General features: G+C 41.6%; 1 protein-coding gene across 1 annotated transcript; it reads left to right on the top strand.

The window, feature by feature from the left end:
* The first annotated feature begins 318 nt into the window (after window positions 1–318).
* sash3 (SAM and SH3 domain containing 3) lies at window positions 319–14,800 on the top strand. Its single transcript, XM_085789410.1, has 8 exons — window positions 319–494; window positions 2,245–2,340; window positions 3,802–3,936; window positions 4,639–4,774; window positions 11,417–11,571; window positions 12,359–12,571; window positions 12,714–12,858; window positions 13,890–14,800. The coding sequence occupies exons 1-8, from the start codon at window positions 432–434 to the stop codon at window positions 14,159–14,161; spliced, it is 1,215 nt and encodes a 404-aa protein (XP_085645536.1). The 5' UTR covers window positions 319–431; the 3' UTR covers window positions 14,162–14,800.
* The last annotated feature ends 282 nt before the right edge of the window (window positions 14,801–15,082 follow it).

The raw sequence follows: 15,082 nt of genomic DNA on the forward strand, positions 1-15,082 counted from the left end.
AAATATGAGTCATCTCATCACAGGTACAGAAATACCTGCGTCAATCAGGGCTCACAGAGAAAACTACTTTTTTTTATCCACATTAAATGTCAAAACTGAGCTGTGATGACACTTTTAATGAAGTGTTTCATGTGTTAGTTTAGTTTGCAGAACACAACCATCGAAACATAGTATGTGTAACTAACACACTAGCCTGTGTGTGTAAACCTGAGTAAAACAGGGTTTGTCTTTTCAGTTTCTGTGTGGTCATGTGACTTCCTCTCAGCCTCTGCAGTTCGTTCGTTTACAGCACGGTGCAGCTCTGCCTTCCTCTGGTTTTTTTTTTATCGTTGGCCGTGAGAGCACAGTGACAGAAACCCTCAGTGATTAAAGCCGGTGTTGTTTGTTCTCCCAGAAGTTTGTGTTTGAGATTTTGAGGACCACTGAGGAAGATGTTGAGGCGACGGCCTTCAAATGCCTCAGAGAAGGAGAAGGAGCAGGTGCAGAAGAAGAAGGTGAGCTGAGGTTTTATCACTTTGCTCAGGAAAGGAAAGGTTAAAGTTCAAGTGCTGACATTAGCTTTTGTAATTAATCATAAAACATATGATCGATTGGTTATGGAAGTTGCTTTTCACACTGTATTGATTGACATTTATACTTCATCACCATGTACGTCTGTCTTTGTGCACATCTTTTCAACACAGGATGTCAGCTCAAGTTAGTGCAAACCTTTGTGGTGAAGCTGAACAAAACCAACACACGCACACACACACAACTCTGTGAGAAGTTTGACGAAAATAGAGGGTTTTTTTGCGCGTCTCCTTTAACAGCCTCAACTTATTCTTTGCACTGTTTTTACTGCAGTTCCTCTATTCTGCCCGGTGAATCATTGCTGCAGATGTAGTTTGAGTCAGAACAGGCTTCTGTGGCTTCTGCTGCCTGCGTCCTCCAGCTGCCACCATGAGACCGAGCCTCCTACGCTCGACACCAGTGCCCTTATTTTCCATCCACATCTCTGCTCCTGTGGTCTAATTCACGCCTTGGCTTTGTTCTCAGCAATTTCTCTCCTTGTCACTTGTGATAATCAAGGCTGGAGTCATGTTCCGTGACATAATCAGTGGTTATAGACTAGAGGATTCATTTGTCTGAAAGCACAGGTTGTGAAAAACAGTCATTTACCGAAACTCGTTACCAAATCTCATAATAAGCCTCATAATAAAGGGGTCTTTTTCTTTTTTCTTTTTTTTTTGACAGCAGCGGTGGGTTCATTCTGCTGGTTACACTCAGGCAGAGACCATCAGGCACCAGCTCTGACTGGATGTCTGCAATGATTGGCTGCCAGCAGTTGCTGAAGCTTTGCCTGTTTCCTGTGGTTCAGAATCGAGAAGGATGAGCTGAGATAAGATCGTGCACGATGTAGTGATGTGGAAAATTATACTCAGACTTTCCACTAGAGCTGCAAGAAAGATGTGAAAATGATGCAAAAAGTTTTAATTTGACATGTAACAAACTGTGACAAACCAGACAAGAGCTGAAACTTGACATAAAATCAATCAACAGTTATTTTCACAATCAGTCAGTTGTTTACATCAAATCTGCCAGTTCAACATCAGCTACAGGTATCAGATTTTTGGAAATCGAATACCTTCAGGTTTTGGTCTGGTTAAAGAGGTCATCTTGGGCTCATTTCTATTTTTTTTACTTTTTTTTTTAAACAAGCAATTATATATTAAGTAATCAGCAAAACAATGTGCAGATTTATCAATAATAGGAAGAACAATCTTTTGCCACCCTATACTACTATACCAGACAGAGTTTATTTCGTCTATCTCACTTTTCAAATTCAGACCAAAGACATGAACATGTGATAAAAGGAATTGTTGTTCAGTCTTTTTTCATTTTCCTGTGCTCATGCATCTCTGATTAACAACACGGACCCTCACGTGTCACCAAACAGCACTTCCTTCGTGTTTCCTGCTAAACCGAACTCATCTATGTTGACGAAATGTTTCAGAAGAAGCAGCAAGTTAACTGACCCACATTGGAAACGTTATCTTTGATAAGCATGTGTGGAGAGACGCAGGCAGTTGCTCCTCCTTCTAAGAAATCCTTTTGCAGATTCACTCTGTTCAAGAGATAAGAACATGTTGTGTGCACACAGCCATGAGTTTGTAGCTTTATCAGTGCTGCTTTGAAAAAAAGAAAATCCCACACCAAGAAACTGACTGATTTGTGCCTTGAATGTGATTCCTTGTGTGTTCCCAGCTCACCCTGCAGAGGTCCAGCAGCTTTAAGGATTTTATGAAGCACAAACCCACCTCTCCGGTTGTGTCAGAAAAGGAGTTCGTATTGGAGGAGAGTGTAAGTTGGACTTGCTGTTTCTCTTAAACTCCTAAAGATACACAAAAACATCAGCTACAGCACATACATCACCTTTTTTCTGAGAAGCAGAAGTAGATGTCTTCTAAACTCTTTGTGTTTTAAGTTCCTTCAGATGTTTTATCAGGTTGTTCCTCATCCGTCATGCTAGTTCATGCAGCCTCAGCTGAAAGCACATATAGGCCAAACACAAATTGTTTTCAGTTATAGTAAGTACCCAGTTCGCGCTTCCTAATTTAACTCACACTGCCGCACATGTGTGTGCATACATTATCGGTGAATTCACAGAAATTCAATAACTTCCCTGTTCAAACATTCTGCTTACTGTGTTGTGGAAGTTGGTGAGATAGATTAGTGAAGAAGTAGAGAGGAGGAGGGGAAGTAGGGACTGAGAAGTATTGCACGGAGGAGCCCAGATGACAGCAGTGTGCAGACAGGATGTCCTCTAGTGTGAGCTAGTCAAGCAGAGAGCCTCCGCGTCAGACAGACAGTTGCAGAGGCAGCGAGCATTTCATCAGCAGTCTGAGGGTCCTCCCCCAGAGAGTTTCAGCATCTTTAATGCAACAGTGGACATTTTTATTTCTTTGTATTAGCTCAGATAACCAACATCTGTGTCAGGTGTGTGTGTGGTTACTGCATGTTCCCAAAATTGAGTTTGATCTTTAATTTTGAGAGACTCCATATGAACAAAAACTTTAGATCACCAGATAACTGCTGCAGCATACTGCATATTACTCTCATAAAGTTCCCCTCTGTCTGCTGCTGTTTAGTGGAGACATTATAATGCTCAGTGTTTAAAAAGTCTAATACAACCATTACAAATGAACGTCCTGAATTAATGCTCTGTTTTCTCTAAATCTAAATCTAAATCTAACAGCACTCAGCAGCTCGGCTTTATTTTCCTTTGCAAATTACACACAGCTCGATTGAAATGTCGAAGGAAACAAAGCGTCACACAAAACATTTGCTGGAACCAACTGCCTCGTAAAAATAGTCAAATCATCATTAGTTTTGATTACAGAGCCCACAGCCCTGTGATGAAACTGTGCTGCTGCTGCAGAAGGTTATGTGAGGTAGTGCGCTCAGAGATGGGGCTTTCAAATACCTGCCCGCAATACAGCGCAGTTGTGTGTGTGTTGTGCAAGTGTGTGACCTTGTGGGTATCAGTAGTCTGTATGCAGCCCCTCCCCTCTCCACCATCAACACCACAGGGTCGGCTGGTGCTCTGGTTTGTGAGAAAGGAAATTCTTGACAGCGACACCACAGTTTTTTAGAGTTTATATATGTCAGTGACATTGTTTTGTAGTTTTATGAAGAAATTAAAACCTCACAAACTTTACATCACTCGCCTATAATAAGATTGTTCTCCTTTAATATCCTAACACCTGTCTCCAAATTGTTCAAATGAATGATTTTTTTGTTTTATTTCCACTCTCATCTCAGCTGGCAGAGAGTGTGACACCAGAGGAAGCCGTGAAAAGTGGCAGCAAACTGGGCAAGAAATGGCGCAACGTCATCTCGCGCACCATGACCCGCAAAACATCCAAGATGGTGCAGAAGGCTCTGGCTGAGGAGGGGGTAAAGACACTTTACATGAGCGAGCTGCACATATACACATACATAACCTGAGTGATGATACAGATTTAACTGTTAAACACTGCTGATAAAGTCAGTTCTCTTCCTTGAAATAGACAGATGTTGTGTCGTTACCAAAAGATTGATCGTGTCTCCATCTAGTGGACAAGTGTCTGTACTGCATGGTCCAAAACAAAACATCTACATTTACTCTTTAGTTCCCAGTTATTTCAAGACCAGCTGCACCAGTAATATCTCACTTACACATTAATGTATCAACAGAGCAACAGAACACAGCAAATACAGAGGCTATTTTTCTGGATTGATCAAGTTAATGTTAGGTACATTTTGTCAATAGTAAGCTACTAGTTTTACTTTTATTTTAGTATTTTGAGTGCTCCATGTTCTGTAGTTCACAAGTACAAACATAACTTTCTTATGTGGAGTCATCAGACAAGTCAAAAATACATAAATTATGAAATAGCATGTGAAAACAAGACTTTATTAAGGATTTAATTTCTTACTTCTACCAACAAATTCTTCCTCAGAAGCTAATTTTATTTCTCAGCTTCCTCAGACTTGTTAGGTTTTTTTTTCTGCTTCCGTTTTGGCCTTCGACCATTGAGTATGACTTTAATGTTGCTCTTGGTCTATTGAGTGAAGTGGTGGATAACACCTCTGACCTCCTGTACTGTGTTTCTCCAGGGGGAGAGCGGTGAGGAGATGTCCCCTGTCTCCGCTGACTGGACCCCAGACCTGAGTGCAGGAAACAGGACGTCCGTGTGCTCTACGGGGTCGGAGGACACCATGCCCAGCCCCGTGTCCCGCCAGCTCTCAGGCAGTAAGTGTCAGAGCTTGACTCCCAACCACCCCTGTCCATTCACATTCACAGCGTGTGTTCATGGCGTGAGCCTTCATGTGCTATGGTACAGATGGTATTTTCCACTTGTGAACTGGTATTTACCAGTGCGTTGTGTTCATGTGCTTTTGTTGTTGTACAGAGAAAATAAAGATGGTGGACACACAGATTTAGACTTGTTACTTGGGTAAAACCATACACGTGCGGCATCTACGTGTATCTATGGGGTACAACCATAGGGTAAAACAATCTTGGATTGCCTAGTTCATCTCTTACAGCAAGAAGATGAATTATCAAAACTCAAACGGTAAATATTGATATTCATGGAGATTTAGCACTGGCTATTTGGCTAGCTTTTTAAAAGCGTTTTTTTTTTTTTTTTTTTACTGTACATGCACGCGGGGACAGCTCTCCATTCCGACACCCCTCCACTTCGACACCCCGCTGTTCCGAAATACCCCCACTTCGAAACACCGCTGTTCCGACACCCTCCTCTATGGGATTATATCACTGACATAAATAACGCACGCGCAATGAGACTCGCGCGCGAGCAAATGAGATCCGAGCGTGCGGAAATCAAACACCCCCGCGCGCATTTCCTCCCCCCGAGCACTTTTCCAAGCACTCGCGAGCAATTTTGTATCCTGCATCTCTGCCCCCTGGAGCAATATTGTAGCCTGCAAGGAGAAAAACAGCTCGCGTGCGCGCAGAGTCCGCTCGCAGTACTTTCCCCTGCTCGCGCGCACGCAGACTGCTCACGCTCGAAACTCTCCTCTCCTCGCGCAGAAAACTGTCCCCTGCTCGCGCGCGAGTGATTATTTTTAGGGGGCGGTTTTTGTCAGTAGGGGGGCGGGCCTGAGGGCATGCCAATCACTGTTGTATCCCCCAATATAATTGGTTGGGTGTATTGGCCAATTGGACAGCAGGGTACGGCAACATTACTAGGACAAACGGGACAAACCACACAGCCCTGAAGGCCTGAATGACATGTGATTTTGTGTCTTGACTTCAAACTTGAAAGGAGCTGGCTTAAGTTCAGGAAGTGGCGGAGTTGTGCATAGACTGCAGCAAATAATAAAATAAAATAAAAATAATTAAAAAAATAATAAGAAGGCCGTGGGTCCGATCCGACCAGAGGTTATTAATGTTTTAGATCTAAACTCCAGCACGTCCGGACAGTGTTGTTCGGCCTGACCATCGAAAGCTCTGTGGCCGGAGCAACACATTTATTTAGAAATGTAATCACTAGTTAACTTCAATGAATGTGTGCTCCAGATCCCTCTATTACTCTTTTAAACAGTAAACATTAGTTGACTATATTATTATTTTTTTCCATCTTCGCTGAGCATGATTTGTTCAGAATTAAATAAAAGCCTCTCCCATATAGACACCTGTCCCAAATATAGCAGCTGGAGAAATAGCCTACTATATTGACACACATCTGTCCATCCCATCTATTTTTTTAAATAATTTTTGGTAACACTACATAATATGACCCGCTTCTTACTGTGTACTTACCGTTCTATTACTTTACACCAGTTCCACAGGCGCAGGCTATTCATTCTCTCTCAAATGCACATCTATGGAAGTCTTGTATTGTCATCCCAGGACGAACACACAACAATACATGATGTAATAATATACATATCTTTAAATGCAATAATGAGTCATTCAGAGATTTATAAAATGTTTTCATTACTGAATTACACAGAAACCACACAGCAGGTGCTATTCTCGCCTCCATACTTTGTGAGTACAGTAATGTAATTAATTACAGTTTAGGTAGAGCCTACAGTAATTTCCCTGGAAGTACAGCCTAACAATGGGGAACCAGTCTGGATTATGAAATTAGCATTGCTCTCTGTCCTTGGTGTGTATTTTGGCACTCAGATGTTTACCTCTAGAACAAAGTTACTTCAATGCTTCACAAGATAACATCATCTGAATATAATACAAAGACGAACAAAGTGTTATAAACTGTTGAATTCAGTTTTAATCCTTTATTGTGATCTTTTTCACTGGAGTGTGGCACTCAATGATGGAGACTGAAGAATGGATGGGCTCCTCTGGATAAAAGGGTGATCTTGATCCAGCTGCTCGGGTCAAGGCAGAGATCAGGGTCATGGGTGGCTCGCCATCTCCCTCGTCAGGTAGGCCTACCGTTTCCATGGGATCTCAAAAACCTCATCTGTGTAGAAACAGAGCTATTGCTATTGTGTATCACATACTGTACAGTAAATACATCACTGTAACACAAAGTGAGAAGATTAATCACTTTTAACCGTGCAGTTTCTCTCATCATGGAATAGCCTACTTTATCCAGTTTTTACCTTTCACATCATGAATCATTAGCCTTTTAAACCATAACTTGTAATTTTTAAGCATATTAATCAGTTACAAATTATACGTACTTTTTCTTTAAAAACTATTGAGTGAATGTTTTAACCATTTATTTAACATCTTCAATGTAGGTATAAATACAAAAATCAATGCTATTACCACACTGTTTCACAACTGTAGGCTGCACCAGTACAAACACTGTTAACGTTACTCTTGACTGATTTCATCATTAATAACATTCATAACCAATAGTAAAGTTAGGTAATGGAGCTAATGTGTACAGTACTAACACAAATACAAACGGATACAATCTCAAAGCAGAACAACCGCAACACTTTACAGATCCCGGTTAGCCTGGTGCAGGGGAAAACACTATCATCTTTAGCACAAGCTAACATCGCTAGCTGCATTAGCATAGCTACGTAACTCACCAAGACGTTTATAAACGCGCTGAAACTGCCGTCGGTTCATCCCTCTCGTCTCCGCTGAGTGTTTGTTCTCTGTTTATATCATATCACATCGTAGACATTGCGTAATTTCCCTCATTTCTCCACTTCGTCTCCTCCTGTCGTCCCTGTGGCGGTGTCAACAAGCTCCGTCCTCGCTGTGAGGTGGGACTTTCTACCTTCTCAACAGGCAACCAATGACAGGTGAGCAGCTTCTGGTCTGACCAATGACAGATGGTCAAAGGTGAGTGACTGTGATTGACAACTAAGTTCATCCTATTTGATTCTAACCTGTCTAATTACGCTGCTATTATTGATCACATAAGTTGTCAATCACAGTCACTCACCTTTGACCATCTGTCATTGGTCAGACCAGAAGCTGCTCACTTGTCATTGGTCAGACCAGAAGCAGCTCACTTGCCATTGGTTGCCTGTTGAGAAGGTAGAAAGTCCCACCTCACAGCGAGGACGGAGCTTGTTGACACCGCCACAGGGACGACAGGAGGAGACGAAGTGGAGAAATGAGGGAAATTATGCAATGTCTACGATGTGATATGATATAAACAGAGAACAAACACTCAGCGGAGACGAGAGGGATGAACCGACGGCAGTTTCAGCGCGTTTATAAACGTCTTGGTGAGTTACGTAGCTATGCTAATGCAGCTAGCGATGTTAGCTTGTGCTAAAGATGATAGTGTTTTCCCCTGCACCAGGCTAACCGGGATCTGTAAAGTGTTGCGGTTGTTCTGCTTTGAGATTGTATCCGTTTGTATTTGTGTTAGTACTGTACACATTAGCTCCATTACCTAACTTTACTATTGGTTATGAATGTTATTAATGATGAAATCAGTCAAGAGTAACGTTAACAGTGTGTGTACTGGTGCAGCCTACAGTTGTGAAACAGTGTGGTAATAGCATTGATTTTGTATTTATACCTACATTGAAGATGTTAAATAAATGGTTAAAACATTCACTCAATAGTTTTAAGAAAAAGTACGTATAATTTGTAACTGATTAATATGCTTAAAATATTACAAGTTATGGTTTAAAAGGCTAATGAATTCATGATGTGAAAGGTAAAAACTGGATAAAGTAGCGATTCCATGATGAGAGAAACTGCACGGTTTTAAAAGTGATTAATCTTCTCACTTTGTGTTACAGTGATGTATTTACTGTACAGTATGTGATACACAATAGCAATAGCTCTGTTTTTACACAGATGAGGTTTTTGAGATCCCATGGAAACGGTAGGCCTACCTGACGAGGGAGATTGGCGAGCCACCATGACCTGATCTCTGCCTTGACCCGAGCAGCTGGATCAAGATCACCCTTTTATCCAGAGGAGCCCATCCATTCTTCAGTCTCCATCATTGAGTGCCACACTCCAGTGAAAAAGATCACAACAAAGGATTTAAAAAATGAATTCAAACAGTTTATAACACTTTGTTCGTCTTTGTATTATATTCAGATGATGTTATCTTGTGAAGCATTGAAGTAACTTTGTTCTAGAGGTAAACATCTGAGTGCCAAAATACACACCAAGGACCAGAGAGCAATGCTAATTTCATAATCCAGACTGGTTCCCCATTGTTAGGCTGTACTTCCAGGGAAATTACTGTAGGCTCTACCTAAACAGTAATTACATTACTGTACAAGAGAATAGCACCTGCTGTGTGGTTTCTGTGTAATTCAATAATGAAAACATTTTTATAAATCCCTGAATGACTCATTATTGTGCATTTAAAGATATGTATATTATTACATTATGTATTGTTTGTGTTTCGTCCTGGGATGACAATACAAGACTTCCATAGATGTGCATTTGAGAGAGAATGAATAGCCTGCGCCTGTGGAACTGGTGTAAAGTAATAGAACGGTAAGTACACAGTAAGAAGCGGGTCATATTATGTAGTGTTACCAAAAATTATTTAAAAAAATAGATGGGATGGAAGCAGATGTGTGTCAATATAGTAGGCTATTTCTCCAGCTGCTATATTTGGGACAGGTGTCTATATGGGAGAGGCTTTTATTTAATTCTGAACAAATCTTATGCTCAGCGAAGATGGAAAAAAAATAATAATATAGTCAACTAATGTTTACTGTTTAAAAGAGTAATAGAGGGATCTGGAGCACACATTCATTGAAGTTAACTAGTGATTACATTTCTAAATAAATGTGTTGCTCCGGCCACAGAGCTTTCGATGGTCAGGCCGAACAACACTGTCCGGACGTGCTGAGTTTAGATCTAAAACATTAATAACCTCTGGTCGGATCGGAACCACGGCCTTCTTATTATTTTTTTAATTATTTTTATTTTATTTTATTATTTGCTGCAATCTATGCACAACTCCGCCACTTCCTGAACTTAAGCCAGCTCCTTTCAAGTTTGAAGTCAAGACACAAAATCACATGTCATTCAGGCCTTCAGGGCTGTGTGGTTTGTCCCGTTTGTCCTAGTAATGTTGCCGTACCCTGCTGTCCAATTGGCCAATACACCCAACCAATTATATTGGGGGATACAACGGTGATTGGCATGCCCTCAGGCCCGCCCCCCTACTGACAAAAACCGCCCCCTAAAAATAATCACTCGCGCACGAGCAGGGGACAGTTTTCTGCGCGAGGAGAGGAGAGTTTCGAGCGCGAGCAGTCTGCGTGCGCGCGAGCAGGGGAAAGTACTGCGAGCGGACTCTGCGCGCGCGCGAGCTGTTTTTCTCCTTGCAGGCTACAATATTGCTCCAGGGGGCAGAGATGCAGGATACAAAATTGCTCGCGAGTGCTTGGAAAAGTGCTCGGGGGGAGGAAATGCGCGCGGGGGTGTTTGATTTCCGCGCGCTCGGATCTCATTTGCTCGCGCGCGAGTCTCATTGCGCGTGCGTTATTTATGTCAGTGATATAATCCCATACTCCTCCCCCGCAGCTGTCCAAGGTGCTGAACCGCGTGGCGTTGTTTACACTGTGTTGTGGCTTGTCTGTGAAACGTGCGCTGCTCAGGGACTGGGCAGACCTGTCCCACTTACTTTCTCCCCGACTCCGTTGTTAGAGATCTCCCGCACAGTAATAGAAATACACTTTTTTTCTCCCCCCCTGCGCCGCTCGAGCGCGGCTGAACCCGGCTTGAGCTCACAGGGCGGGAGGCTGCTGCAGCCGCCGCTCGTGCTGACAGCTGACTGAGGGAGATGTTGGGTTTAGGCAATGAAGAAAGGAGTTGGTTAAGTTTAGTAAAAAAGACCAGGTAGAGGCTAGACAGGCTAGAAGCAGAATTAACATTATATGTCATTAATATTAAGTATTTGCTTGTTTTGCAGTTAATTATGCACATGATCCGTTTTGACCCTAAAAAGGAAAAAAGGATCAATGCGCACTGCGCACTGGGGGTTTCCCCCATTAGCCTTTTCGGAATAGCGGGGTCTTTAGAAAAAATAGAAAACCCCGCTATTACGATGAATGGAAGTCTATTGTCGGAAAGGCGGGGCTTCGGAAAGGCGGGGTGTAACCCATGCACGCATACTATGAAGTGAATAGCTGCTAACTGTTTTCTAAATTTGCCTTGCTTACCATTAACGAATCTTGCGTTGCTCGCCGCCATGTTGAAAAGGTCAAAGGTTATTCTCATCTCGGCAGCTCGGGCATCAAAACATTCTACGAGTTGCCCAGTGGAAAATACCACATGAGAGGGTGTTCATGTGCACTTTTCATGTCGTCTTTTGGTATTTACCATAATTACCATAGCACATGAAGGCACCAGGCAAAAAAAAAAATCACAGAAACACTTCAAACAGCTGTGCTAGGAGCGATGACAGGATGAACCTGACCTGACCTGTTTCTGTTTCTCTCCCAGGTAGCGACAGGCAGAGCCTGGACAGCGGATACTGTCAGAGAGACAGCATGAGGCTGGAGGAGACCGCCCCGTACAACGGACCGTTTTGTGGTCGTGCAGTTGTCCACACGGACTTCACTCCCAGCCCCTACGACCTGGACTCACTGAAACTCCAGGTGAGTCTCAGGAACAAACATCGGGCTTGGCTTATGTGTGATCACGTCATCCGTTGCCCAGGAGACCGGCTGTGAACTGTGTGAGACAAGATGATCAATCTGGTTATTATTACTGACAAAATAACATGTGTAGCAACCCAAAATGTAACAACAGCCAATAATTTAGACCAATTTAAATGTAATAAAGCCAATAATGTAATAACTTGCCAAAAATGTAATAAAATGCTTGAGTCAATAATGTACAGTACTAATAACTTTTTTTTATTACGTTATTGGCCTAATATTTAAAAAACCCTTTGAAAATGTGATATAATAACTGGTTATTACAATATCAACAGTTTTTTAACTAAGGCAATAATGTAATAAGTTATTCTAACAAAAGTTTAAAAACAAACAAACGTATTGACATTATTACTTTAAAAATGGCCAACATTATTATGTTTTTGACATTATTGGCTATTATTATGTTTTGGGTTGCTAAAAGTTGATTTCAGCAGTGACACTGCAAAGTAAATTAAGAAATTAGAAAACTCTGTTAAAGGGTGTTAAACTATTTGAATTTAGTCATTAAGCCATTTGCTAATTTACATTTCATGTCTGAGTTCCTTCTTTATGCCTCAGTGCACGTGATAATTACTGTATTTTCAGTCTGTGGGGATGAATTGGAGATATCGGTTCATTAAGGAAATAGTTTAAAACAGTTTTATTTTAATCTAAGAAGACAGTTTCTCCTAAAGTCTGTGTCCTGTGTCCTCCACCTGGTTTTCATGTGTCATTTCTCCCACAGAAAGGAGACATCATCCACATCATCGAGAAGCCCCCTGTCGGCACCTGGACCGGGAAGCTCAACAACAAAGTGGGCTCCTTTAAGTTCATCTACGTCAACCTCCTGCCTGACGAGAGCCCCCCGACCCGGAGGAGACGCGTCAACAGCAAGAACCAACAAGACAAATCCAAACCCAAGACCCTGGAGGAGGTGCTGGACAGCATGGGCCTGACGGTAAAAAAATAACAACAACAAAAAACAACAACCTCTGATGATCATTCATGTTTCAATGCAGCAAATAAATGACACAACCTGCTGCATGATCTTGTTCCTTCTGTCTCAGTCTCAGTGTTTTGTTTCTGTTTTCTTGTTTCAGGAGCTGAGTTCTTTGCTGTCCATGCACGGTTTCCAGAGCCTGGAGGACTTTTCAGGACTGAAGGAGTCTCACCTCAACGAGCTGAACATCACTGACCCAGAGCAGCGGTCCAAGATCCTGAACGCCACCGAACTGCTCAGAGACTGTAGGTCCACACTCTGTAAAGCTCTGACACCCATAATCTTTCATATTGATGCTTCTCTGCCGGCTGGCAAAAATAAAATTCTACATTTCAATCAAATCTTAAGGAAATATCTCAATAAAAGTCATCAAAGTGCAAAATGTAGTCACTTTGTATTAGGATAAAAGTTGTTCTGTGTTGAGTAAAGCTCATGGATCTTGGTTCACATTGCCATTAGCAGCAGTGATACAGGTCAGCATCCTAATTAGGGGAAACTGGGCAGGATCTGTGTATCTGTCGAGATCATTATCAAGGTCAGGAGAAAGTAATTTGCTTAATCTTTGTTGAAACAGCTACTTGAGTTTTATAAAAACAGAAAATGTGACAACTATGCAAAAAAAAAAAAACTGCATTATTTGTCATAAATCTATTCATACTATTCTATGAGCCCATCTGCTAATTTCTTATTATAATATAATATAATTTCCTTATGAAATATTGTCTGATGCTGCAGATTATTTATCAGTTATCAGTGCATTTACTGAATTTTAAAGGCCAACTGTTTTTTGTTTTTTTTTTATTATTAGAGGAGTTGGTTTTACTGTGAGCTGCTGTGTGGCAGAAATACTAGGACAGCCTAAACAAAACAACCCCAGACCTTATATGATTAATGAGAAACACCTTTTCCTGTTTGATTGGACCACAGACCCCCAATAGACTACTGAAGACCCAGTTACAGAACTGATGTTACATGTGTTTACAGTTCACATAGTCTGACTTAGCTCAGACTTTTTGCCATGATACTGTATCAAACAACTATATGACAATAACAATGAGAATGCATGTGTCACTCATAGTGATGAACTTTAAATTATGACCTGAATCCGTGAATGATTATTTTTGCCTGTGAGTTTTTCATCTGTGAAGAACAGTTTGCACACAACTGCTGCCCCCAAGTGGCCAAACAAGTCTGTTATTGCAGTTTTAGCTGGACAAGACAGAGTGGGTTGTATTGAGACACTGTATTAAAACATGACTGTCTTTGCACCATGTAGCCGAGGGGGAGTCGGAGGCAGAGGAGGAGGAGGGAGACAGATCTGGAGGAGACGCCAAGGAGCCGAGGGACTCTGGGTGTTTCGAAAGCTCGGAGAACCTGGAGAACGGACGTGAAGAGGCAAAGACTGAGGAAAAGCTCCAAGGCGAAGAAGCATCAGAGGAGCAGACAACAAACGAAGAAGCAGAGAAACAGGAGGAAGAGGAGGAGGAGCAGCAGCTGGAGGCCGTTGAGGAGCAGCTGAAGGAGCTGACGGTGGATGAAGGATGTTGAGAAGTGACGGGAAAAATACTCCAAATACTCAAACTCCTGGTTCTCAGGGACTCTGAATGGAGATGAAATTGCTTGACAAGCAGCAGCTCCTCAGTGTCAGAGACTGGACTGGAACAGCGAGAGGCTGAGATACTGTACGAATGAACACGATCCGTCTCCCTCTGTTTGTGCCACTGTTCCTGTTAACAACACAATGTTTCCCTGTGTGCGTCACAGCCGACTGAATTATTACGTCGTTAAACTGTACGAGATATTGTTCCTCTTGTTGTTGTTGTTGTTGTTGTTGTTTTTCTTTTATGAAACAAATGAAGCATTTAAAAGATTTTGTTATCTTCATCATGTGCTCGTCTTTAGTGTTTTCATGTGCAGAATATGAATGTCCAAGACTTTATGGTGTTTTTCATGTCTTTAGTGGTACATGGTACAAACGATCAATTTGAGTTTTACATACTGTATGTTTTCAATGATTCTTCTGTGGTGATGAAGAGTTTGTAAATAGACTTTGAATAAAACTAAATTCAATGACATGCTGTTGTCGACCATGTAAGCTAATTATTATTACTTTGTCATTCCTGCTGCTGTTTTACAGGTTTTATTTTAGGCAAGTTAATGAAAATATCATTGAATTGAACTAAATGTTACCATCAATCCGCATGATGGCTGTAAGTAGGTATTTTGCCTAATAAAATGTAAATCAGTGTGCACTAGCCATTTGCAGAGCTTTCAACTACATCTCGCAGTCTTGGTTGAAAGCTTCATAAAAAAAGAGCGAGTTAAGTTTATTTTGACAAAATACTGTTTCTTGAGGTTGACAAACAAAAGTTCTATGTGTTTTTCAGTTTGACTCGGCTGCTTTGAAGCTCACTCAAACCTCCTTTACCTTTACTTTAGAGGGTGGGACACTGGACCAGGGTAAATAAT

This window comes from Trachurus japonicus, chromosome 10 (assembly GCF_045865225.1).
Source record: "Trachurus japonicus isolate A0001 chromosome 10, Traja_1.0".
Lineage (NCBI taxonomy): Eukaryota > Metazoa > Chordata > Actinopteri > Carangiformes > Carangidae > Trachurus > Trachurus japonicus.